This window comes from Drosophila biarmipes, chromosome 3R (genome assembly GCF_025231255.1).
Source record: "Drosophila biarmipes strain raj3 chromosome 3R, RU_DBia_V1.1, whole genome shotgun sequence".
Taxonomy (NCBI): domain Eukaryota; kingdom Metazoa; phylum Arthropoda; class Insecta; order Diptera; family Drosophilidae; genus Drosophila; species Drosophila biarmipes.
Genome location: NC_066616.1, coordinates 13,456,755 through 13,481,968, shown reverse-complemented (window position 1 = coordinate 13,481,968; position 25,214 = coordinate 13,456,755). Strand labels below are relative to the sequence as shown.

Sequence of the window (25,214 nt, the reverse complement as noted above, 5' to 3'; positions counted from 1 at the left end):
ATGGGCTAAGGATTCGCCCGTCATGTCAACCATGTCGAGATACTCATCTTTAAAGACAAACGATCTCTCTGACAGCTGAAGGTCGAATTTATTGCTGGTGAATTTTATCTTGCACGCCAAATAATAATTACCAATTTTTTTTGATTAAGTTGCCCTTACCTTGACATATTTTGATAATTTCCTACAATTTTTTACAAATATAGATTATTAGGACTAGTAAGGACAAGTCAAGAAATATTTAAACCAGAATATTTAAACCAGAAGAAATATATTAAACCATATATTATCAGAACCCGGGGATTCCCCTCAACTTGCGCCTGCTCTCTTGGGGGCTCACTCTTTCTTTCCTCGCTGGACAGCTGGAGGAGCTGAAGAGCTCTTTCCCCGAACCACTTGAGCCCCTGGTTATGACTCAATAGAGCCAGACTCAATGGGTCTTGACTGCCGCTGGCCGACTGGCACTTCAATCCAATCCAAAGCCAGCCAATCGCCCCCATTCGGTGTCGGTGGAGGCCATGCTCCGCTGGAAATCGCAACGCCCATTTTAAGCTGCTCCCTGCCCCCGGGCACTTTCACAAATCCCGCGAAGAATTCGCTAAACGTTTTGGAACGGATGAGCAAATATTGAATCTTGCGGCTGACAATCGGTGGCCGGCCAGCAGGTCTTTTCCTTTCGTTACACTTTTCTTTTTGCGTGCTCCACAAATATTTGACTTTCGATGAAAGTCGCCGAGCTGGAGCCGCCGACGTGTTGGCAGCTATGACCCCGATAACCGGGGGCTAAGCTCTCAGAAATGCCAAGTGCACGGCCGAATCGGGATGGTTGGCATTGCGTAAGTCCAGTCTACAACTTCATTCCGAATGCACTCGATGGAGATCCGATGGAGATCCGATGGGGATCCGGTGTGGATCCAAGGTGGTGTCCACATGCCAAGCACCCCGAGTGAGAAAAGCAAACAAATACGGAGACAAAGCCCCTGCTGGAAGTGCCTGAACTCCGCAAGTGAGTCAGTTTATGGGCTCTGCGGGTTTAACGAACCTGCGAATTTATCGACAATAAAAGATTCGCTATAATTGGCCCATATATAATCGCTGCGATTTAAGCCGGCTGATTAGTCGGCTCAACTGTGACGTAGCGCTGGCGGTGGGTGTTCCCGCCATTCATCTAAATGGATCTCGGATCCCCCGGCCCGGCGCTGTGTGTCTTTATAAGCGGCTAATTAAAACGTTGCCAATGTAAATGAAGCCTTAGAGCGCCGCTCTCCCCTCCTTTAACCTCTTCGACTCCACGGCATGCTGGCAAATGCTTAAAAATTCAGTAGCCAACACGCAAGCGCCAGCAGGCCAGGCCCAAAGACACAAGAGCCAAGAGTTGGGAGCTAAGAGCTGAGCGCTAAGAGTGTGTTTGTCATTCAGACCCAAGACACCGGGCCAAGACCGAAAGACTGGCTTCCAGCCAGAAACTCGGACCGAGTCTGCTGATGACTTTGGAAAGGTTGATAAGCGCGGGGTGGGTCTGGTGCACGGGAAAAAACGCAACAATCTGAGTAAGATCCTTATCGCCAACCGAATTATGTACCTTACCTGTGACTTATTAACATAACTTCGCGATCATTCTTAAGCAATAAATGTATATTTTAAATGGGACCAAATTTAAAATAATAAATGAATTCTAAAATGTAACTGATTTTTTAATTTTAAAAACTGCACTTGTGAGATAACTAGATAAATACCCGAACATCAAACTGTGTATCTCAATGCACTTCCTTAGAATTTATAATTTTTTCACATGCCTAACTATAGTCAATGAAATCTCTTTTACCCATTTTTCTAAAAGGACGGAGAATTTTTCCGCCGTGAGCACCTTCTTTGGCCTAGTGTTCATTTCAAAATCTAAGAAAAAAATCGTGTTTAGTTCCCCTTCCTAAAAGACACACATTTTCTCAACGTGCACTCCCAGCTGTCTGTTCTGGTGCCCCGTGCCCGGCCATCTATCCTCATTGCTTCCGTCAGCATTAAACATATTACTCTTAATAATGCCTAAAAGTAGGTTCACACAAGGCGCCCGCATGGAACTGAATCGGAGTCAGTATGGGTATCAGTATCAGCGGCACGAAGACGCTGCAGATGCACCGGGAGCAGATCAGGCGTTTGCAGCTTGTTCGTGATTTGTGCTGTCTAATCGCTAACAATTACAATTAGGCCTCTGACTGCCCGTTCTTCTGGCAGGTGCTGCGTGCAGTGGGCTGTGAGAACGGGCATATGCCACACGGGGATATGTATAGATGCCGATACCAGTGGCCATTTGGCACATGCGAGAGCTTACGCACTTCAACACACACTTTAAACCGGAGGCCTAATGGCCGGGAGTTCTGCCGCTGGCGCGGCTAATTAATATTTCAAGTGCCTGGCCAGCGGAGACAGAAGTCGGGGAAGTTGTACGCTTCCAATGTTTGCGGTTATGTCATTTGTTTTTCATTCAGCTCCCCAAATTTTAGACAGTCTCTGTGGTCGAGAGAGCTGGTGAAAGATGACTGGGCCCTGGGAAAGTTGGAAATGCCTTTATGTAATCCCTCATCGCGGCAATTGTGTTAGTTGCTTTTACTTGTTTTAATTAGCGGCTCATAAAACGGTGCCTCGAAGGGAAGTGATTTGACTGAGGCACGTTCGCCCGAATTTCGCCACGAATTATGAGCATTTTCTTTGATTTACCGGGGGACTTTCTGGCTCATTGGGTCACAGCTTCCACATCTGCCACGGGCACCGGTTGCAAGGTCGAGCGACTTCCCTCTCAATCATCCCAACACTCCCAATCAGCGTCAGCAGCTCACGCAGAAGTGTTTAGCAAAATGCCCCGAACACCATTTGCCATTCCAATTAAATTATGATGAGGGCAGAAACGCACAGATCCCTTGGAGCGCCACACGCATATGGTCTGCTGGAGCTGGAGCCGGAGCCGGAGCTGCCTGGTGGCCTGTCAATAAGGCGAACCGAAAAAGCACCCATAAAGCCACCCGGAGAAGACAAGACCCAAGCCCTACCTCAACGAGGGCTTCGTGTTACCGCCATCGGCTTTTGTTGTCGTAGGTTCATTTGTAACTAATTTGTGCAGAGTATCGGAAAGACAAAGGAGCTGCCAGCCGGACTAGTCTTAACCCTCTTTCTTATGAATAATAAAAGAATAATAGCTTATCGCCAATCCTGGCCATCGGAAGCCTTTATTAAAACAAAAACCCATGGTTATCATATTTAATGGAGCTTTATTGTTAGTTAAGAGCATAATGAAGGATTTGTAAAAAGCTTAGTAAAAATAAAAATAGATTTGGCAAAAGTATTAAATAAAAAATAAACACCGAAACTCACAAATTAATTTGCATCATCCACCTCATGTTATCAAAACAAGCCGAGAAGAGATTCAAATTCATGCAAATACATACAGTTTTGTATCTGTTGTGAAGAAATTTGTACCAATTAGGTAAAGATTTAATAATGATCTTAGCAGCAAAGAATACCTAGCCATAAAAGTAAAAGAATAATCGTTGTTGGGGTTTTATAGAGTGCTAAACATAATTATAATTTGGTTTAGGTGACTTTAAATAATGAATAATAGGGGGTAATAAAGGGTTCAGAGCCTGCCACCTGGCCTCGCACATCTCCAGAGGGTTAAGGCAGCTACGGAGCTGTAATCCAATCGAGAGCAGACCGAGTGGTCAAGTGGTGTTGGATTTCCTGCCCAGTTCTGGTCGGGCAGCCGAGAAATGCAGAACTGATGAATTTGTTAGGCAAATGGCAAGCGCGGAGCAGGCAAATCCCGCCAAGTGCAATTGCCAAGTGTAACAGTAAGTGGACAAACAATAAACTGGCTAATTTATGGCCGCTCATCATCCGCAGATCATCCGCCATCCGGCGAGCCAGTTGGCTCCCCAGTCTCCGTCGGCTGCGCTGCTCTGGCATGGGAGGCGATGGGTTGGGACCTCACACAATAGTAAATCCAGTTGCCGCCGATGACGACGGAGCGGTCGGAGCGGCGGAGCAGCGACGCCGGCAGAGCGGCCGACTGATTTTTGATTTAAGAAGAAAATGAGAAAAAAACAAATTACAAACAGTCCGCAGATCTCATTTATTTGCGGCACTCCGAGCCGTTCACAACGCTCAAAGGCTGCGCGCTCGAGCTGAAATAAAAAGTAACGCCGAGGCGTCGGCAAAGCAGTGCGAGGAAAGCGCGAAAAACCAACGCGAATGAAGTGCGCCTTAGATACGACACTCCAAGTATAATTTAAATAACCAGCCACCAGCGTGGCAGAACGTGCGCGCAGCATTAGGCATAAATTAATTTCCACAATCTAGCCGTTCAAGTGATCATCTCCGCTTGAAGGACACGCGGGCCATAAATTGCACAATCGGCAAATATAATTAAGGAAAATCAGCAATTGACTTGGCCAGCCGGCAGCTGCAGTCACAGCCATTTAAAGTGAGTGCGATTAGAGCACGGTCGTATGCCCATAGAACGTTAAATCATTTGCATTCGACGGCTGGCAGGCGGTTCATTAATAAGTTTATAATTGCCGCCCGTCCGCATCGAGTTCGCTGCCAGAGTCTTTCGTTTGCAGCGGGCTCGCTCGCTTCGAGTTCGTTGCCTGAGTCTTTCGTCTTTCGTCTTTCACCACAGAGAGCATGGTGGGGAGCGTGATATGATTAATCATGGCCAGCATCAGGAAAATGACCTTGGCAATGCTGTTGATATAGGCGCAAAATAAAACAGCCTCAGATAATTGAAGTCAGTGAGTGGACAAATTAAATTTGGTTTCCAGTTTCTAGTTCCTGAACTGCGCGAACTGCGAGTCATTAGGGTTTCGAACAATTAAATTGTAATGAGCCTAGGCGCTTAAGGTGTGTGGTCTCCCGAAGTTCGCACTTGGCTCTTTGTTCTATTATCGCAGCGATCCCTGATCACCCCGACATCATATATCATGCGGGGCTTGTGATCGGCCAACAGAACAAAATCCCCACTTTCTGCAATTTATCTGATACACGTTTTTTTTGGGTATTCTGCCAGAGCTAAGAACTAGACAAATGTCTTTATCGGAAAAACATGTCTTCCTGGTGATTTGCATAGCCCGCAAACTGCTGAAACGGTGGGCGAACCGCAGACGCCCCTAGTTAGCCCCGCCAGTCGTGTTATCCACTTCGATCCCAGGTTTTTCGGCTGTTGCGGCGATCAATTTATTTTCCACTGGCTCATTAATCACCGAAGCGTTGAAACCTGCGCCGCGGATGGCGCTCGACTCGCTCATTAGGGTAATTGCTCTGCCGGCGTCGCTTTGATTAGCGTGCATTAAATGCTTTCATTTAAATCAAATCGAAACGAAAATCATCTCTGGCCCGTAAGTGCCTCGGTTTCCATGTGTACTTGTGTTCGCTGCACGGGTATGTGGGGAACGTGAGAAACTTTACAATGTAAAGGCGAAACATTTTGCGCTTTGATGCGCACAGACAATTTATTTGTTATTAAATTATTCGGCTTTGGCATGTGACTTGCAGAAAACCGCATTGGCCATTATTACCATTATTTTGATTGCGGGCAGTCGAGTTCGCCACTTCGGTTGCCACCCCATCGATCAAAACCGTGAACAATCGGACAACCCGTCGAGTGGGGCGTGGGTGGCACTCAGCACTTTCGTTGCCTGTCGCCTTGACATTCTCTCACCTTTCATAAGCCTTGGCCAGCCAGATTTCTAGACCTATTCATTGTACTTGAATTTTAAAATATATAGCTGACTACGTTTTAAGGATATTTAAATAACAAACTATGAATTATAGTTCATTCATTTTTGTATAATTAATTTGATTAATAATCTGATTTTAATGTAACGTTGTTATAATCTTTATCTATTAATAGCAAATAGAATATTGCTCGAGTTATGACAATTGACTTTTTTAAGCTTAGATGGGAAAATTTTAATCAAAGGTTTATGAAAACTGGTTTGCTGAAGTAGGTAGGATAGATAGATAATTTTGTTTAAAAAAATGTTTCGAAATTACGAAGTTTAAATAATATTTTCCATCGTTTTAACAAGCTGGCTTAAATTTTTCTTGCATTATACTTTTAAGTCTAACTCTAAAAACCTACCTCTCTCTACTTAGAATGTCGCCGCTGCTTCCATGGGCATCCCTCCTCATTTTGGCCAATTTGGTGGCAGCTCGGCCCTATTCCTATGGCCCAAGGGCAGAGGCGTCGCCGCCCACGAGATTGGCCAACCGGATTGTGGTGCAGTCGCCGTCGCTGGACAACCTGTACATGGACTACGTGGTCACGTCGAAGCCGCTGAACCTGCGCAAGTACAGCAAGAACGGCAGTAAGACGAAAAAAACGAAAAAGGATTCGAAAATATACTACATACCCGTACCCCCACTGCCCTTCCGCCACATACCCGGCATCGGTCTGGACTATCAGCCGATGAAAATCAATCCCATCCTCCAGGAGGCGGAGAAGACGACGAAGAGCCCGACGGATCGTTCCTCGACGACGACATCCAGACCCAATCTGGACCACCGGGGTCCCAGTAAGGTGCTCCGAGTGCAGCACCACAAGGACTACTACTTCAACGGACGCCCACATCGACTGCAGGTGGCCCATGCCGACAAAAAGTCCGGACTGACGGCCCTCAACCTGAAGTCCAACTTTTACTACAACAAAAATATTATTTATTAGTACTCTTAGTTAGCAAATAATAAAATTATAAAGAAACAGCCAACAATTGCTTTGTTTTTCGGGGCTCGCCGAATATGTTAAGCGGCTTTTGTATGGAGCCCGCCCGAAAGGGGAAATGGCAAAACCTTTCAACTGGATCGCGTTTCCTACGAGCCGCATTGACACAATCCCCCGAATTGGGTCAAAAGAAATCGCTAAGAGCTGGGGGCCATTAAATTTGATGATATCTGTTTGGATCATGATATAATAGTTAACCATCATTATTAAGACGGCTTCCGCATCGGCAGCCCCCTCGGTGGCTTAAAATCATCTTCACGTGTGGTCCGACCATCTCTCCAATCCATTTAGTAAAAGTAATTACTGTCACCGTTGTCATTGCGCATGCCGAATGCTTCGTTGTGCAATAAATAATAACAAATAATAAGCCGCTGAGAGGTGGCAGATCGAGCTGGGAAGACGCCGAAAATGGGGCAATTAGAAAATATTGTGGGTATGCAAATTTGTAAATGCCCAGTGAAGTTGAGGAGCTCATTAGATGATTGGGTGCTTTCACCCGTGGAAACTCACTGCGAATGCGTGAGAAAAGTTAAACACAGTCGGAATTCTATAAGTAGAACGTAAAAGGGCGGGCTCAATAAAATTGGGATCATATTGATAAATCATAATTATAAATTCGTTTAATTAGTACAGTGTTCTAGGAATAAATAATATTTATACATTTTTAAAGCATATTTCAGTATATTAAAAAGGTCTTTTAATGGCGTGAGTATTTCCACTGTACTCGAACCCCACGAAATTAGGGCTAAACGGGTTTTTGGCCCTCAACCCGTTGCCACAACAGGGCGCCTAGCAGCGGCTAAATGTTATTGAACAAATTCGTGGCTCCCACCCAGGGCCTTCCTCTTTTGTACTCCATCTCAGCAGGCAGCTTTCAGGCCTAATTTGGAAATACCTCAGCTACAAACTATTATTCTCCTCCCATCGATAAGTATATTTTGTGTGGCAAGATGAGCGTGGAGGAGCGTGGCCCGGAGTACGTGTGCAATGTGCAGCTACATGTGGAACCAAGCGAACGGCCCAGGTTGCCACCGGGATGTCCGCCTCCTTTGGATTCCCGGAGCACCGAATCGGAGCCGCAACACTCGGAAGAATGCTGCGTGGAGCTGGAGAATGTGACCGTTAAGTTCCGGCTCTCGGAATCCGACATCCTGGCCCAGGTCTATCCCAACTGCATGACTCTGGGCGAGGTGAAGCAGGACGTTGCTCGAAAATTCGAGGTGGAACCGGGTTGGCTGGTTCTGCAGCAGGATGGTCGCATCCTCTGCGACTCTGTGCCCCTGAACTCCACCGCCCTGGATGAGTTCGGCATCCACGAGTTCCAGCTGCAACTTCTTAAAGAGGGTACAGAGGATCTGACCTCAAAGTTGGATCTGGATGTCTACTACGAGTGGGTATACGAAATTGCCCCTTTTCCAACCCATTACTACCTTCCCTTCGTACCAGCAAACACCGCCTGGCGGACTTTATCACCGTCCACATCTCCGGCGAGGACACCCAGGATGGGCACTCCAAAACTGTGGTGGTGGAGATCGAAAATGCGGCCATAGTCAAGCCCTTCCTGTGTGGCTACCGGGACAAGAACACTGGCAAGGAGTACCTGGATGCCTTCACCCAAACTGGACCGTACTTCGACAAGATGAAGTACCGGAAGTACAAGTCGCGGGACACGCAAACCTGGGAGCACAAGGAAAAGATTCTGGTGGGTCTTAACAGACATTAGTTTAAGGATATGTGCAATCGATTACCCCTTAATCCTCTCCAGAACACAGCCCACGAGCAGTCGGTGCAATGCCATCTGGATGGCATCAACATTTTGTATGTTTCCGCAGCCCATGACTTCACCATAGTTCCTGGCAAGTACCAGACCTTTGCCCAGAGGGAGCGGGCTGAGCGCAAGCTCGAGAAGATCTTGCTCATACAGCGAAACTGGAGGCGCTGGATTTTGTGGAAATATATCCACATGCGAGCCAAGGAATATCGGTGGGTGGTGGTCTTATCCATGAGGGGTTTACATGATGTATTCTTTCCGATAATCCCTTCCAGTCGTTTGGTCCAGAACCGCGAGCAGGAGGATGAGCGATATGAGAAGTGCGTGGAGCAGCGAGTGGAGCGGCATCGCATAGTTAAGCAGTTCCCCCGCAACAAGGACGACTTTGACCTGCTCTATGCAGAGGTGGGCCGGTGGAAGAAGGCGGAGCTCAAGAGGATCACGGCCAACTATGAGGGCCCTGCTCGCATTGCTGAGGTGAACATCCTGCTGGACAAGGAGATCCAACTTCTGAACGGCGTGGAGCGGCAGCGCAACCTCGTCTACAAGGCCATGGAGGAATTCCGCAATGATCAGCTGTTGAAAGAGATGGGCAAGCCGATCGAGTGGATCGGTTACAAGGACTCCAAGATCCACATGGACCTGTTGAGCACACAGCGGGTGCGCTTCCTCACCGAGATTTACAAGGATCTTCGAAAGCCGCGCACCAAGGAGGAGAGGTTGGACTTCATACGTCAAGTCATGGTAGTGCTCTTGGAGGAGACTTGCTTTCCAAACTTTCCCGAGCTCTTCGATCTCTTCGAACGCGAAAAGAATCTGCTGCTCTATGCTAAATCCTTCGATGTGGAAATTTTGCGAAAGCGCCAGACTCATCTGTTCTTCGAACTGATTAAGTTCCAAAAGGGCGAACCCAAGCAAAGTGAGTATTGATTAGAGAAATCTATACAATTAAGTCTGAAGTGTGAAACTCCAGAAACTCCATCGCGCATGTGCATCGTATGCAAGAAGGTCAAGACCTATGCCGAGTTTGCCATTAGGACCCGCCAGAGCCATGTGGATACCTGCAAGCACTGCTACTATCTAAAGGTAAGTACTATCAGTATTAAACTGTTTAAGCTGATTTCTATAAATATTACATAGCTTACGGCTACAGAGAACACGGTGTACCAGTCCATCCTGCGGTGCATCCATCGGGATGAGCGCAAGCGCAAGTGCTCCACATCCTTCGCCTTCGTAATGCAGCCAGATGATGTGCGTCATATCATAGACAAGATTTGGCATGGGCACTCGGCTCTCAGCAAGACGGAGAATTTGAGTGAACTAAGGTAATCTACATACTAACTTATAATTTAAACTAAAAATACTTGTACTTCAGATTGCCGCGTTGGAACAAGAGCGATGACTGGGCACCTTGGAACTGCATTTGCCTGACGGAGCGGGAGACGCGAGATCACTACAAGATCGACGACATCGAGAAGGTCTACGACCCCAAATTCGTTTTGCACATCGGCAATCTTCACATGCTGGCACGCAGCCTGTTCCACACCCTGGCTGCAGTGGCCACCGAGTTCCAGGAGACGGGTCAGTGGTGGAAAGTGGGCATGAACAAGCAACGTTCCAGTAAACTAGATGCTCTCTAAAATACACTTAAACTTACAGCCTAAATTATGCTACAAGACTCACGGCAATATAACAGACTACATTATTTGGGTTTAGCTTGTAATTCAGCGCCTAATTTAACATTTACAAAATTTAAACAATTCAAATATTGATCAATCATGACAAGGAAAATTAAATAAGCTACAACTGCAATTATTTGCTACTTGCAATCGCCTTGAACTTCGACTCCAAATACTGAACGCGCTTCAGTAGTTTGTCACTGGTGCTGAACTCGTTGTAGGGCACGGGGATAACATGGTAACCACTCTTTTCCAGCAGGTCAAATGTCAGATTCGTGACGCCGCTTCCGCTGCGATGCGTGCCGTGGCAAATGTCATGGAAATCAATAACCATCAGCGCAGCCCTAAAATAAGGATTTATGAATTAGAAAAAGAAAGTAAAAACTATTTTGATTTATTTACCTAATCGCGTTGGGGTTTTCCTTGTCCAAAGGCAGGGGGTTTTTGCTAGCATCAAAGTGGACCAAAGCGTCTGAAACAAAAACCAATTAGGAATTTCCGATTTTTAGGACGGCTTCCCTACCTATGAGGAAGCCCATTTTACTGTCCACCGCGCTCTGCAAATGATTGCTGGCCGGCAGCAAGCTCTTGAGGGCATCCAGCATGCCATTAACAAGCACTTGTTTTGTTTTAGGATGCGCCATGGGCACCTGGTAGGCAGGACTGTCGGCAGCCAACAGTGGACCCTTGTAATCTGTGGCTAATAGCTGGGCGTAGCTGTTCAGGTTGAGTAGCCTCATTTTGGACGTTGCTGTGACCCCAGCTTTGTCCTTTTGCAATGCCTCTAGGAAGTCCGCACTGCATGTACATTTAAATAGAGGATCAAAGTGTGTTCAAAAAATAAAGCTAACAACAAACCTTAAGACGGATGCCAAGTGACTGTGTTCCACTAGACCCAGCATTGTGAGTGACCACACAAAGCTCAGCCACTCGGATTGCTTTGTAAAATCCTCGCGGACAATGGATTTCACCAGCTTGATGCTCACTTCCTCTAGCTGGGCGCTCTTGAAGTTCAGCAGCGCCGAGGTGAGGAAATAGGCGCTGAGATCTTGCGGTCTGCAGATTTCACTGTTTTTTAAGAGCCACTGCGTCAGCGATTCCAAGATATCTAGGGCAAAATAAGATATATGAAGGACGAATATGATTTAAAAGGTCTGTGGGAAAACTAACCCAGATCCCGGTAGCGCAGAATGCCCAGACTGGTGATGATGGATCCCACTACGGCGGACTTTTCCACATTCTTAGGCAGCGCCGTCTGCACATCCGCACACACCTTGGCGCCCAGCACCGAGTCCTGGAAATTCAGCGTGGACATGGCGAACAGCACATCAGCCGACTGTTTCAAATCCAGTGCCTCCGAGGCGCTGCTAATGTTGAATGCCAGGGAACGCAGGAGAGGAGTACTACGCCTCTTTCGCTGGGCCAGCGTGCTCATAACCTTGACCATCTGGGGCAGACTGATACTGGCTATCAGCTTGGCCGCCTCATCGTCACCAGCTACACCCAGGACGGTGTTTAGGTCATCCGTCCGGAAGCCGGAAATCCGCTTGCTGGTGGAGTTGTTCTCAGCAATAGTCTTGTCGTTAGCAGCGCCATTACTTTTTGGAACCGTCCTGCCCAACATCCGGCAAATACGCAGGAATCTGGTGTCGTTCTCGAATTCTGAGATCTTCACCCGATCCATGGTGCTCCACTCGGCCAGGATGGAGACTATTCTAAGGGCATGCTTCCTCGAGAAGGCGCTGTTGTTCTCCGTGATGCCCAGCAGTCCATTGACTGTTTTGGCATTGATGATGCGCTCATCAATCTTGCTAGAGGCCAGGCTCTTGCCCTCATCTTTGGTACCGTCGTTTTTCAGAGACTCGAAGGCGGCGGCTACCATTTGGCCTGGAAGCGGGGGAGAGTAGCAACCAATTAATACGCATATTGGCGGTAGGAGCAACTACTTACCCCTGGGCTTCCTGGCCTGCGCCTCTGCAGCCGGCTTGCGTGCCTCCGACTCCACAGCATCGGCTTGTCCCGCAGTGGGATTCAGTGGAACGCCTGCCGCCCGCGCATTGCTGCTGTAGGCGGCACGGCGGTATAACTGGGCGGCAAAACTGCCGGCGAATCGTTGCAGTCCCAACATTTTCAGTCAATCTACACGCTGCAAGAGACCACAGAAGTTTACATAACCTTTTTGTTTACATTTTAAGCGGCCGAAAGTGGGCTCTTTCTAGCATGCCAGGGTTACAGCAGTATGTTTATGAATTGGTAAGACGTATTCCCTTTGAAATGATACATGTTTCATTTAGTAATTGCTTTAATTTAAGTAAACTTTCCTAATTGAACGTTGAGAATCCACAGATGACGGCAGCTTTCAGCTGTTTTTAGCCAACACTAATAACAGACCGCCTGGCCAAGCTTTTGCAACACTGCTTGGCTTCCAGTGTTGCAGCTCAGCTTTTTATAACTAGAGTTAGACGTTTCCGAATCCCGATAGAAAGAACTTTTTTGGCTATTACTTTTACTGCTTTTATTTCTCATATCCAAGCACTATATTTATAGAAACTGCAATTAAACAAATTTAATACAATTACTAAAGATAATACTTTTATTTACTGTATTATTAATGTTTTCATACTTCAAGCCGAATTCAAAGGTGATAGCACAGTGGCAACCTCAGATTTAGTTGCGAGTTGGCAGCACCTTTTGCAACACTGGACACGACAGCTCACCAAAAACTAGCTGCTCTGCTGTGATTTTGTTTTACAATTTTCGTTTAAATTTTTACATTTTTGTTTGCGGCGGATAGCGCGGGTGCGAGAACAGAGCGCAGTTTCCATGCAAAAGTGCAAATCGGCGGCTATAGAGCAAGCAAAAAACGGCACGCCAAGCGAAAACGAGTTCGACGTCTTGTTGTAGTTGGATTTTCCAGCCACTTTTCGACGAGATTGTGTGAAAAATTCCGAAGCATTCAATAGCATAGCTCCAAAATGGTGGATAAGTTCATCAGCATGTGGAAAGTGCGCGAATTGGCGGACAAGGTGTAAGTGATTAGGAGTAATCCTAAATATGCATTTATATGTAATGAGCTGTGTGTATAACATTCCCTCGAGTCGAAGTGAATGTAGAGACTCCCACGCCCCAACTTCGCGAGCTCCCTTATTTCCCGCCACACCCCCTGCTCCTCATAGCTTTTCGCAGTTTTACATCCTGCTGAAGTCCCTAATAGTTCATTGGAATTTCCTATTCACGGATGCACTGCATCGGGGCGCTGGATTAGGTTCACTTTTTACCTGTTTTCAAGGTTGTTCGCAATTCCAAACGAGCTTTACCAACACCACCACCGCATTCCGATATGGATATCCGTGTGTGCATGTGTGCGTGGGGCTTTATCAAGAAACAATTTGTTTGCTTTCGACTGCCCAAATATAACAAAATGCTTCCACCTGTGCTAACACTTCCCACTTCCAGGCCTTCCAGTGAAACGGGTGTTTCTGCCGCGCCATCGAATTATTAATTACCAGCGTCCCCTTTCACCTGCCCCATTTATGGGGTGGTGGCACCTGAAAAGGTGGCTTTTGTTCCACTAATTCCAAGCCCATGGAGTTCCAGTAGTGGGCTCGCAAATCATTAGGTTAAGTGCAGTCCCCATTGGGAGAACGGGTACTGTTCCTAGGGCTTATCTCGAACTGATAAGGAACCACTTTCTGGCCCAGTTGCGTCAGTTGGCCCTCTTCCATCACGTTTCGAACGCCTATCAACGTCGCAGCCAAGTCGTATTACTTATTTGCCTCTATCTGGGGGCATTATGAAGCCGCATTGTCACACACCGTTTATTGTAAGATACGAGTTCTGATTAATCAGTTTGATTATCATTTAGGCCCTCCATTGAATTTATCAATGTGCCTAGGTAATAAGCCATGCTTAACTTTACTACAACAAGATTACTATAGTAGTATGGTTTAGGGGGAGGGTCTACCTATCTAAATGAAATTAAATCTATTGGCGTTGTTTTTTATTCAAATAATAATAAACTAATAATTTTAATCTTTTTCCAGCACCAATGTCGTGATGAACTACACGGAGACGGAGGGCAAGGTTCGGGAAGCCACCAACGATGATCCCTGGGGGCCAACTGGTCCCCTCATGCAGGAGCTGGCCTACGCCACCTTCTCCTACGAAACCTTCCCGGAGGTGATGTCCATGCTGTGGAAGCGCATGTTGCAAGACAACAAAACCAATTGGCGACGCACCTACAAGGTATGACCTACCAAAGACAATTATAAATACAAAAATAAAATCATTTTCCCTTTTACAGAGCCTCCTGCTGCTGAACTACTTGGTGCGGAATGGCTCGGAGCGAGTAGTGACCTCCTCCCGGGAGCATATCTACGATTTGCGCTCGCTGGAGAACTACACGTTCACCGACGAGGGCGGCAAGGATCAGGGTATTAACGTTAGGCATAAGGTACGAGAGCTTATAGACTTTATTCAAGACGATGATCGATTGCGGGAGGAGCGGAAAAAGGCGAAGAAGAATAAGGACAAGTACATCGGCATGAGCAGTGACGCCATGGGCATGCGGAGCGGCGGCTACAGTGGATACAGCGGTGGATCTGGAGGAGGCGGCGGTGGCTACAACGATGGTGACTACCGCTCTAGTCGTGGAGACAATTGGTGTAAGTTAGCTAATCCGCTATTAAATATTGTTGTAAAACAAATAAACAATGTTAATCGATGCAGACTCCGACAAGAACGCCGATAAGGATCGGTATGAGGATGATGATACTCACTATGATGGAGAGCGCGAGGGGTCCGACAGCGACTCACCCAGTCCAAGGTATGTCATTGCCTTATCTTCCTTTACACAGACTTGCTAATTAAAGTTGTATTGGTTTCACAGACGTAATTATCGCTACAATGACCGCGCCAGTCCTGCGGAGGTGGCTAGCGAGGTCAAGCCCTCCAGCCTGAACATGAACATTCGCTCGAAGGCCGTTAGTTCCCCAGTTTCCAAGCAGCCCACTTCGACGGTATCAGCCAAGCCGGCACTATCCCAGAAGAAAATCGATCTGGGTGCGGCAGCAAACTTTGGGAAGCCAGCACCTGGCGGAGCAGCTGGCATTCACTCGCCTACTCACCGCGACACTCCCACCAGCGTGGATCTTATGGGCGGCGGCTCGCCGTCACCGTCCACCTCCAAGGCTAACAATAATACGCAAAGCAATAACAACGATCTGCTAGACGATCTGTTCAAGACCTGCTCGCCACCTCCAGCGCAGGAAAAGAACCTTAACAGTGCCGCAGTGATCGTGGACGATGATGATGACTTTAATCCGCGGGCCAGCGATGCTAGCCAGCAGGAATTCGGAGACTTTGCCGCCGCTTTCGGCGCCCCCTCAGCAGGATCGGCGATTTGCGAGCCACCATCAACGGGCCTGATTCCGGCTGCCAACGATGAGTTCGCGGACTTTGCAGCATTCCAAGGCGCGACAACGTCGACCTCTGCTCTGGACGGGAATCTGCTGAAGACGGCCACCCCGGCGAACGATTCCTTCGACCTGTTCAATGCTGCCCCCGCGTCGACGGCAGCGGCCACAACGGCCACAGATCTCCTGGCGGGCCTGGGCGATCTGTCCATTCACCAAAGCATGCCCATGGGTGAGTTACACCTCAGTTCTCGTAGTGTAACTTAGTATTAACTTAGAATTAGTATTAGGATTAGAGTAATTGTCTTGGCTTTAGTCAATTTATGACGTATTTAGGAATTGCTGCATGAAGGCGCGACCCCCGAGCTTGACTAGAGCCATTATCTCTACCTCGAGCTCCCCAGCCTCACACAAAGATACACTATCACATCCTCTCACACATAAACGGCAACATATTCCAATCGGATGCACTCGTTCTCTTCTCATTCTCTCTCGCAGCTGTCGAAGAGCAGTTGGCATCCGGTAATGATTCGATGTCGTCGCCTTCTCCGCTGCCGCCGCCGGAGGCAGTGCGTCAGGCTTTGGCAAGGGCGCAGAAACAGCTACGTGACCTGAAACAAGTCCAAAGCGCATCAGCTGTCGCCCAAGTGGCAGCCGTTCTGAGGGAGCTGCATAACTCAAACGCATTGCCCGGCTTTGCCACCCCAGAGCAGTTGGTGGGTCTCGATCGGCAGCCCTACGATTGGAGTTCGTTGGTCAATGCAGAGTACGCAGCGTTGCTGGGCCAATTGGTAGAGCTATTCAATCAGGATTGGCCGGAACCCTCGCGGGATGTAGACGTCCTGAACCTTTTTAAACTCGATCACAGCTTCGATTATGTACGCGTTGCATTTGAGACGCTTCAGGGAAAATTGGATCAGTTTCCCGGAACTATTACGGCCTTACTGGAACACATGCTGAAGGATGAGAGCCTGATTTCCATCACCTTGCTGCACATCGCCCGCCAAAGAGGGTCCTTGATGCTGCGGTATGCTGGGACTATCAAAGTAATGCCAGAGCGGCGCGTGGAGGAGTTTGATGCCCAAGTGAAGGCGTTCTTTCAACTGATTATCAGTCTTCCCGCCCAGGTGGCCAATCGACTAGGTCGCAAGCTGCCGGAGATGTTCGCGCCCGTTTCTTATCAGCAGATCCTTCTGCGCCAGTGGCTGAAGTCCTTGTATTTTGTGCTGCAGTGCGAAGATGGCGGGGAATACTTTGATTTGGAACCCTACTCATGGCTTTTGTCGCAGCTTGTAAACTTAATATTCCATGGTCCAACTTTGGAGGGTTTCCTACGAGTGCTTAAGGACTACGCGGTAGCTCCCATTGGAAGGAAAGTGGTGCGCAGCATAATGAGGGAGTTGGATCCCGCTGCTTGCCTGAAGACAGCTCAATCGGCACTTTCAGCTGAACTGAATCTCTACATCCTTATTGGCCCGGCTGCCTTGGAAGCTCCTCACTGGAAGCACTGCCTGCTCCAGAAGGTGCCACTCCAAAGGACACCCGTGGAAAACAAACAGCTCAAAACCTTGGCGACGTATCTCAATGTCGTTGCTCCTGCACATCTGCAGGTGCTTTTTAACCAGTTGCTCGGAATCTGGTCTAAGCGCATCTCCTTGCACAAGCTGAGCAGCCAGGAGCACTTGGCTATATCCAAACTGCTTGTGCTAGCTGGAAAGTGCATTTTCCGGAGTCTAGAAATGGATGTGGACACCAAGCGTCAGCTGCACGATGGCCTTAGTAACCATCTGCAGTCGCCGGATTCACTGCAGCGACATGTGGGTATGAAGACAGTGGAGCTAATCTTCAACTTTATGGCTTTGCCCGATACAAAGGAGGAAGATCGTCTACGCTTTGATTACGAGACATTAATGGATACACTGCAATGGCACATCTTCGAGGAGTTTGATGACTTGGCACAGTTTGAAAGCCCGAGCAAGTCCAAGCTGGATGAGAAGCCTGGCAAGGATCAGCTGGAAGAATTAGAATCACATCTCAAGGACTTTATGGGTAGTTCAGAGAAGAAGGAGCAGCACTATCGGCAGAAGATCGAAACCAAAGCAAAGCCAGCTGCCAAAACGGAGAACGTAAAGATGCAGTTGGACTCGGATGACGATGAGCCACTGGATGAAGACGACGATGATTTGAAGCCGTACGACATGTCTAATGATACAACAAGCACCATTGAGACGCGTCCCAAGTTTGTAATGGACTTATTGCACCTGCTCCGAACTAAAGTGGAGAACTATCAGGTGTTTGAAGGGGCCTTGGGCACAGCGGAACAGCTCATCCGCGGCCAGCTGGCCAGGCATGATACTCAGTTGGCCTTGGATCTGCTCCAGCTTTTCCTAGTTATGGAAATGCAGTTCTATTATGAGCACTTTGAGCGAACACAATTTAAGTGTTGTGTGGCCATTTGCGTCGCTCATCCTGGTCCGTGTGCCGAGTACTTGTGCCGCCAGTTTCACACGGACAACACTACCTATGCAGCAAGCGTGCGTATTTTGATCCTCCAGGTGCTGGCAGCAGCTGCCAAAGAGCTTTCTGGCGATGAGAACAAGCAAGATGAGAATGAAATCCTGGATGTAGTGCCTCCGGCAGCCAAGCTGCCTCGAAAGTTTGAGCTGCAGCAGGAGGAGGAGAATCCTGCCGCGCGTCTAGCCGCTGCCCAAAGGATCATTCGCGAACGACTTCGGGCCAAGACCAAGCGGTATTTCAGCAAGCCAAAGTCTGGGGATCGATTGGAAAGACCAAACCCCTTTCACCCGGTGGCCGGCACCTTCTTTTTCAGTTTGGTTAGAGGTCAGAGGACACGGCAGATGCTCTTCGTCAAGTACGAGAACATATCTCACGACATCGACACCCAGTTGCTTGTGAATCTGCTGCACACCCTGTCAGTGCTGGTCATGTGCTCCCAGAACTGTCCACTGTTGCCGGCGATGACCCGCGAGATCTTCGATTTGTGCGCCTTTGTGCGTTTCAATGCCGAGGCTCGCGTCCGCGCGGCCACTCTGCAGCTGATAGGTATCGCCCTGGTCACCACACCCAGCCATGTGCTGGCCCAGCACTTTGCCGAGTCGCTGAACGAGCTGCAGCGCTGGCTGGAGGACTTTATAAGATCGCCCCTCGTGGGCGGGGAGACTTCCGAGGAGTGCCGGAATCTGGCCCAAAGCATTCTGGACACCTGTTACAGGCTCTTCGACTCAGCCGCCATGGAACAGGCTGCCTAGCTTAGCCATTTTACCATATTTTTTATGAATCCAAAACTACAGAATCCTAAGATATCTTAACTATAGAAACTGTATTCTAAATACATAATCCTTATCCGTTATCGAATAAATATTGTGAAATATTTATATTACTATTCTTGACTGCTTACAGATTGAAGTAACTAATGTTAATGAATATAAGAACCATCCTTTGATTTTCTTATACTTTTTATATTTCATAAATCCATTAAAATAATTTAAGACAATTGTTAACTAAGCCCAACACACCAACATTGAACACTGTGTCCTTGAACATTTCCTTAATGTTATAAAAGCATATTCATATTTATGGACTCCGAAGGGAGATTTATTTGCTAGAAATAAGATTGTAGTTCGAGAAATTATTGTTTACTTCTCGCTATCCAAGCCATTGTATTGCAGGTATACCTATACGGATTAACTTCATTTAAACCACTTTCTTTTGTTTATTTGTTTTTCTCTTACTGCATATTTGTATTGCAACCACACACACATCGGATCCAATTTTATTTCTCAAATATATATGTACTTAATTATGGTGAATTGAAAAGCATTTCTCAATATTCCGGGCATTGTGCGGCCACCGCAGCCGCGGACTCATTAGGTAAACCAACCCCAATAAGCAGCCATAAGCGCAATAGCCATAAAACAGATACCAACCTATTCTTTGACTATGTAATTGCACTTGATTTGCAGCGCAAACGCTTCCGAGTAGTGACCACCTCATTAGCCGATCACCAAGTAGCCGCATTTGCAATTCTATCGAAGCCACACATTCAAAACAGCTTTTTGTGAAACAAAACCGAAAGTGGAAACCTGAATAACATTACTACTTTTGTTTATTTTTTCCAGACAATATGCTGCCTCCTATCGCCGCCGTCACGGGCAATAATCTGCTCCAGCCCATGTCGGTGACCAATAATAACAATAATACCAACGGGGGCGCACTCACCGCCGCCTCAAGTGTCCAGCCCACCAACGTGGGTGCCACCTGGTCGGGCGACCTGAAGGGCGGCAAGATGAACATCGACCTGGACAACCTGCTGATGAGCAAGTCGGGCAAGCCCAGTGCCCCGGCTCCCTCGATGAACGCCCTGAAGACCCACAGTCCGGCCAAGGCCCCGCTGAATGTGCAGACGGGCGGCGGCTTCTCCGGACTGTCGCCGATGAGCAGCCCCAATATATTCGGGGCTCCGGCGCCCCAGCAGAGCATTCCACAAAACCAATCAGCATTTGCCAACTTTGGAGCGTTCCAGCAGCAGCAGCAGAATCACAGCAATAATAACAATAACGGCTCGTCGGCGTTCGACTTGTTTCAATGATATTGTTTAGACTAATTTAACCCACCCCAGCCTTGAACTACTCCCGAAATTTCCACTCTCACATTCACATTTCCACGATCGCTTACCTTGTCAGTTCTATATATTATTTACGTTCTCCCCAAACCCTTGCTGTACAAAGTTTGCGAAGCGTGCAATTTGTTGCTAAATTTATTGTTAAACAAGTTCCCCCGATGCAGTTTTCGGATCGCACCCATGAATTCCACATCCGTCCTGATTGTCCACTCGGAATTTGAATGTCGTCATCAAATGCAATACAGAGTAGTTGAATAATGGTTGTACTGAACGGATTTGTTAGCACAACGCGCGGACGGACGGCTGAGCGATCCATCATTGAAATTGTTAAACAAAATACTACAAATAATGAAATCAAACAATTCTAGCAATAGTTAACGTTACGATGTGTCTGTATATAAATTGAATGTAAAACAAATACGAAATATAAAAGAAATGAAACCAATACTTTGGAAAGTGTTTTTCGAAACCAGAAGGTCCAGTTAAATATTGATGTACTATACTAAATGTTTAGTAGTGTAAGCCCAATCAAAAGTCAAAGCAAATTTCAGGGGTATACCCTCCAAAGTATAAGTATGTTTATTAAAATTGATTTGGGATCCATTTGGGTCAAAGAAAATACAAAAGAAGGAAGTAAAGTAAAAGGTTATGGTTCGAACTAAGACTAAGCTGAATGTATGGAGACAATTACGCCACCACGGCTTCCTTGTTTTTGTTCTTCTTTTTCTTCTTCTTCTTGGGCTCTCCGTCATCGTTTCCGTTGCCATTCTCGGCCTCGGCGGCTGCTCCGTTTCCGTTGCTGGCGCCATTGGCCTCGCCTTCATCCTCCGCTGCCCGCTTCTTCTTCTTGTTCTTCTTCTTTTCGGACTGGGGAGTGGCTGCCGCCTCTTGGCCAGCTGCCTCGATGGCCTCCTTCATCACCTCAATGTTCTTGCGCGGCACATCGCCAGACTCGTAGAACTTGAGGCGATCCTCGACCTGCTGCTTTAGGGTGTCGCCAAAGACGCTGGTCGGCTGCTCCAGGAAGCAATCGATACGCGACGCGATGGAGCACTTGTTGGCCAGGAAGCGAGAGATGCGGCCCTTGTTCTTCAGGCCAGCGCGGCCGATGAACGAGGAGTGATAGATAAGACCATACTTAGGCGTATTAGAGCGGGTCTTCAGGGCCCGGAAGAGCGCCTTCTCGGCTCCCAGGATTTGTACTGTCGATGCGGGGTACTTGGCCAGATTGGTCAAGCTGCCGGCATGGGAAATCAGGCGAGCTCCAACCTGGTCGCCAATCAAAGACTGGAGATTGGGCGCCACCAGGTTCATTTTGTTGTGCAAGTAGGTGGACAGCTTCTTTCGGTACTCGGAGAGCTTCACAACGCGCTCGGCGAACAGCTCAATGTTCATCAGATCCACAATGGAGATATCCATGCCCATGGACATCTTGGCGGCGTCGATGATGGCCTGAGCCTTGGCAGAGTCCATAACGATCTTCTCAAGATCCTCCAGCTGGTCTTGCGTGAGGTTCTTGCGATCCTTGATGAACTTGGCCGACTTGGCGAACATGTAGTTGTCGGGAACGATTTTGACCAGTTCTGGGAAGTGGTACGAGTACCACTCGCGTATCCGCATGGAGAAGGTGTTCACATCCTTGTCCAGCTGATCCAGCAGGGCAATCGACTGGATGATCATGTTGTCGGAACGATGGACATTGAACTTGACCTTGGCACGCGAGTAGCTGTGGCCCAGACCCAGCTGAGCAACGCCAGCTGACTTGTCGGTGAATCCTGGAGAGAAAAAAGTTTATAATTAGATATACGATTTTTTGCAAAAGAGAGACCACCATACCTTTGACAAGCTTGGCGAAATGGAATCGCACGCCACGCAGGATCTCAGGAACAACTCCGAAGTGACTGCACTGCACGCCAATGGCCTCGGTGATGGCGGCTCCCAGCTTGGCATCCGCAATGCCCAGGGTGCACTGCTTCTTCTTAAGCTTGGCGAAGAAGTCGTCCAGGAAGGTGAGCAGATCCTGCGGCACAATGCCCTCCGAAATGGCATTGATGTTTTCCAGAGCAGCGATGGCCGTCTTAAAGGGCGCAAATCCAGCCAGCTTCACAATGGAGTTGAACTTGGCGAGGTCCGTCACCGAGGACTCCACCTGGGGCAGGAACATGGACACCTCCTCGAACTCCTTGACGGAGAAGAGCGAGAAGCCCGCCGCGTGCTCGTACAGCACGAACAGTTTCGACTGGAGTGGGGGAAATGGAAATTGATCAGTTTGGTGCGGTGGCAAGCACATGTGTTTGGGGTGCTCCGCCAGTTTAGGTTAGTTTTCGCCGGGAAAACATTTATTCCTTTCCGGCACTCCAAGGAGCAATTAAAGATATGTCTACAGATATTGAATATTTACCATATTTATGCCGAATGAATGCCGTTTTTATAAAGAATTACGCAGTTTTATCCACCCACGATGCTTCCACAGTTGTTTTTTCCACGTGCTAACCTGAAAGTGTGACCGCAGCAGGCCTGTGGGGGAATGTCAAAGAGATACCAAAAAAATACCGAGTACCGTACTCAGTTATTTCAACAGGCTGGCCACGTTGATAACCTGTCGCGTTGTCCCTCTCGCACCTTCAGCAACTGTCTCTGTGTGAAAGCAATTTTATTTTTATTTATAACAATTTTTGCGTTTATAAACAACAGAAACACAATAGCTGGCTCGCCACTCTTCCTGGAACCGCTCGCATCAGCTGTTGGGCTCCGGCATTACATAGTTAATAGAGCAGACCGAGCAACTGGAGCCAGATACCAACGTTTCCACCTCCATTTCCCAGTCGTCCGCAAAAAGAAACCTGCTGCCAATTTCAGCCACTTTTGTTGATCGTTATTCGGCGATAATTGTGTGGAAATCGGCCAAATAAAGCTGCCGACACGTCACAGGAGAGCCGGGAAAGCGGTGTGGCACTCGCCGGAATAGTCGACGCACAGGAAAATTCCATTGGAGGCCAGTGAAAGGCGAAGCAATTCAACTGCATGCCATGGACTTCTTATTGTAAGTTCTCGGGGGAAAAAGGAGCAACAACTGCGGTCCCTGGGAGCACAAAGAAAGCTCTGATCACCCCACCCACGATTTCCGACCTTCCGGCTTTGTTTCCCCTTTTCGGGGTGATATCCCCAACTCCTGTACAGTGTAACTTCCCTAACTCAATCGGGGGTGTTCTTGACTCCCACCAAATTCAGTATTTACTGCCCCAGAAACCTATTCCATTGGTAAAAGAACCATAGATAAGGTTAAAAGTGAGGTTCCCACATTTTTTTTTTTAAGTTTTTGGGGGTGTAACATTAAATATTTTCTCCCAAAGCGCGGTCAACCTCTGAAATATTTCAGATTCAACAAAGTCTTGCAATTCCAGAAGACTTTCGTACCTTTGACATGTTTTCAGTCATTTACACAACCTAAAAATTGTGGAAATTTTAATGCAGCTTAAATAAATTTAATGTTAATTCCTTGAAAAAATTATGTTCAAGAAAAACGCTCTCGGTGCCGCTTATGCACATTCTACTGTATTACTGTTTAGGGTTGCTGGGGTCGTGACTTATTGCCCTTCTCTTTCCACAGCGGTTCCCGTTCCAGCAAGACTTTCAAGCCCAAGAAGAACATCCCGGAGGGAACCCACCAGTATGATCTCATGAAGCACGCGGCAGCCACGCTGGGGTCGGGAAACCTGCGCAATGCAGTGGCCCTGCCGGATGGCGAGGATCTCAACGAGTGGGTGGCGGTCAACAGTGAGTATAGTATTGGATAGCCCTAAAAAGACCCAATCTAAGCTTAATCCCTCGCAGCCGTGGACTTCTTTAACCAGATCAACATGTTGTACGGCACCATCACCGAGTTTTGCACCGAGGATACCTGTGGCATCATGTCGGCTGGCCCGAAATACGAATACCACTGGGCCGACGGTTTAACCGTGAAGAAGCCCATCAAGTGCAGCGCCCCCAAGTACATTGACTATCTGATGACCTGGGTTCAGGACCAGCTGGACGACGAGACCCTGTTTCCCTCCAAGATCGGCGTGCCGTTTCCAAAGAACTTTCACTCCTCCGCCAAGACCATACTGAAGCGTCTGTTCCGCGTGTATGCGCACATCTACCACCAGCACTTCACAGAGGTGGTGACGCTGGGCGAGGAGGCCCATCTGAACACGTCCTTCAAGCACTTCATCTTCTTCGTGCAGGAGTTCAATCTGATTGAGCGGCGCGAGCTGGCCCCGCTGCAGGAGCTCATCGATAAGCTGACGGCAAAGGACGAGCGGCAGATATAGGAATCACTGCAGGCGGCCGGGAATCCCAGGGATTCCGGCGGTGGTGGCGTTGGCCTGGGCTTGCAGTTGGACTTGTGATGGGAGCGCTCTGGTAGACTTGTGTATTACGCTTTAGTTAGTTACCGCCAATCCTTTAAAGTTTCGTTCATTGCTTCATGGGGTGCCACCCACTAAAAACAACACAAAAAAAAGAAAAGTGCACCGAACTATAGCGGGCTAATTGCTGATCCAGAGCAACTACTATATTTTTTATATGTGAATCGTAAACTTTAAGGAGTAAAAATCATATTTATATGTATATGTAAAGGAGAAAACAAAAGCATCAGCAGCAACAGCACGCCTTCTACCACTAACACCTCCCGCTTTCGAGAAACATCCAACATTACGTTCACAAACTATGCGTGTTTCCTTGTTTATCGTTTTCTTTCTGTATGTATTGTATGTATTTATTACTATTAAACTATCGCTATTTAGCTCGGAGTCGTCCAGCGGATCAAGCGATTTTGTAATGCGAACCCCTGCAATGTGAGGCGATGGTCGACAGCACCCAATAACTGATAATAATTGTAGACTTGATAAACATTTTTGATACGTTTTATACTAATAAAGAGAATATTATGAATAAA

General features: G+C 47.7%; 6 protein-coding genes across 8 annotated transcripts; 4 read left to right on the top strand and 2 right to left on the bottom strand.

Annotated features, from left to right (window-relative positions):
* Window positions 1–4,111: 4,111 nt before the first annotated feature.
* Window positions 4,112–6,748, top strand: LOC108031247 (uncharacterized). Of its 2 annotated transcripts, none has more exons than XM_017104483.3 (2): window positions 4,112–4,244; window positions 6,145–6,748. In XM_017104483.3, exons 1-2 carry the CDS (start codon window positions 4,240–4,242, stop codon window positions 6,710–6,712), a joined length of 573 nt encoding a protein of 190 aa, XP_016959972.1. In that variant the 5' UTR covers window positions 4,112–4,239; the 3' UTR covers window positions 6,713–6,748. The 2 variants fall into 2 exon arrangements, with proteins under 2 accessions (XP_016959972.1, XP_016959973.1); XM_017104484.3 differs by having other exon boundaries at window positions 4,116–4,471.
* Window positions 6,749–7,593: 845 nt separating this feature from the next.
* Window positions 7,594–10,369, top strand: LOC108031994 (IQ and ubiquitin-like domain-containing protein). The gene is made up of 7 exons (XM_017105788.3): window positions 7,594–8,159; window positions 8,216–8,471; window positions 8,535–8,752; window positions 8,816–9,459; window positions 9,514–9,626; window positions 9,681–9,865; window positions 9,916–10,369. The coding sequence occupies exons 1-7, from the start codon at window positions 7,720–7,722 to the stop codon at window positions 10,178–10,180; spliced, it is 2,121 nt and encodes a 706-aa protein (XP_016961277.1). The 5' UTR covers window positions 7,594–7,719; the 3' UTR covers window positions 10,181–10,369.
* LOC108031996 (FAST kinase domain-containing protein 4) lies at window positions 10,243–12,583 on the bottom strand. Its single transcript, XM_050888854.1, has 7 exons — window positions 12,543–12,583; window positions 12,170–12,367; window positions 11,390–12,106; window positions 11,078–11,327; window positions 10,743–11,017; window positions 10,622–10,691; window positions 10,243–10,563 (listed from the first exon to the last, which is right to left on the bottom strand). The coding sequence occupies exons 2-7, from the start codon at window positions 12,345–12,347 to the stop codon at window positions 10,353–10,355; spliced, it is 1,701 nt and encodes a 566-aa protein (XP_050744811.1). The 5' UTR covers window positions 12,348–12,367; window positions 12,543–12,583; the 3' UTR covers window positions 10,243–10,352.
* A 303-nt stretch (window positions 12,584–12,886) lies between these two features.
* LOC108031591 (clathrin interactor 1) lies at window positions 12,887–20,722 on the top strand. 2 transcript variants are annotated; one of them, XM_017105162.3, is made up of 6 exons: window positions 12,887–13,247; window positions 14,263–14,464; window positions 14,523–14,883; window positions 14,948–15,044; window positions 15,108–15,865; window positions 16,132–19,463. In XM_017105162.3, the coding sequence occupies exons 1-6, from the start codon at window positions 13,195–13,197 to the stop codon at window positions 18,900–18,902; spliced, it is 4,242 nt and encodes a 1,413-aa protein (XP_016960651.1). In that variant the 5' UTR covers window positions 12,887–13,194; the 3' UTR covers window positions 18,903–19,463. The 2 variants fall into 2 exon arrangements, with proteins under 2 accessions (XP_016960651.1, XP_016960652.1); XM_017105163.3 differs by lacking the exon at window positions 16,132–19,463 and adding an exon at window positions 19,773–20,722 and having other exon boundaries at window positions 12,895–13,247.
* A 98-nt stretch (window positions 20,723–20,820) lies between these two features.
* LOC108031593 (nucleolar protein 56) lies at window positions 20,821–22,827 on the bottom strand. Its single transcript, XM_017105165.3, has 3 exons — window positions 22,677–22,827; window positions 22,112–22,514; window positions 20,821–22,050 (listed from the first exon to the last, which is right to left on the bottom strand). The coding sequence occupies exons 1-3, from the start codon at window positions 22,677–22,679 to the stop codon at window positions 20,963–20,965; spliced, it is 1,494 nt and encodes a 497-aa protein (XP_016960654.1). The 5' UTR covers window positions 22,680–22,827; the 3' UTR covers window positions 20,821–20,962.
* A 48-nt stretch (window positions 22,828–22,875) lies between these two features.
* On the top strand, window positions 22,876–25,214 carry LOC108031980 (MOB kinase activator-like 1). Its single transcript, XM_017105774.3, has 3 exons — window positions 22,876–23,318; window positions 23,886–24,052; window positions 24,110–25,214. The coding sequence occupies exons 1-3, from the start codon at window positions 23,305–23,307 to the stop codon at window positions 24,586–24,588; spliced, it is 660 nt and encodes a 219-aa protein (XP_016961263.1). The 5' UTR covers window positions 22,876–23,304; the 3' UTR covers window positions 24,589–25,214.

Bases quoted from the DNA above. Each gene is read 5' to 3' on its own strand.
- LOC108031591 (XM_017105162.3), top strand. From the start codon at position 13,195: ATGGTGGATAAGTTCATCAGCATGTGGAAAGTGCGCGAATTGGCGGAC. The intron at 13,248-14,262 runs GTAAGTGATTAG...ATCTTTTTCCAG, and splicing joins CGCGAATTGGCGGACAAGGT to CACCAATGTCGTGATGAACT. The intron at 15,866-16,131 runs GTGAGTTACACC...TCTCTCTCGCAG, and splicing joins TCACCAAAGCATGCCCATGG to CTGTCGAAGAGCAGTTGGCA.
- LOC108031980 (XM_017105774.3), top strand. The intron at 24,053-24,109 runs GTGAGTATAGTA...AATCCCTCGCAG, and splicing joins CGAGTGGGTGGCGGTCAACA to CCGTGGACTTCTTTAACCAG.
- LOC108031996 (XM_050888854.1), bottom strand. From the start codon at position 12,347: ATGTTGGGACTGCAACGATTCGCCGGCAGTTTTGCCGCCCAGTTATAC. The intron at 11,328-11,389 runs GTTAGTTTTCCC...ATTTTGCCCTAG, and splicing joins TCTGCGCTACCGGGATCTGG to ATATCTTGGAATCGCTGACG. The intron at 11,018-11,077 runs GTTTGTTGTTAG...ATGTACATGCAG, and splicing joins CACTTGGCATCCGTCTTAAG to TGCGGACTTCCTAGAGGCAT.
- LOC108031593 (XM_017105165.3), bottom strand. The intron at 22,051-22,111 runs GTATGGTGGTCT...TTTTCTCTCCAG, and splicing joins TTTCGCCAAGCTTGTCAAAG to GATTCACCGACAAGTCAGCT.
- LOC108031994 (XM_017105788.3), top strand. From the start codon at position 7,720: ATGAGCGTGGAGGAGCGTGGCCCGGAGTACGTGTGCAATGTGCAGCTA. The intron at 8,160-8,215 runs GTGGGTATACGA...CCTTCGTACCAG, and splicing joins GATCTGGATGTCTACTACGA to CAAACACCGCCTGGCGGACT. The intron at 9,866-9,915 runs GTAATCTACATA...CTTGTACTTCAG, and splicing joins GAGAATTTGAGTGAACTAAG to ATTGCCGCGTTGGAACAAGA.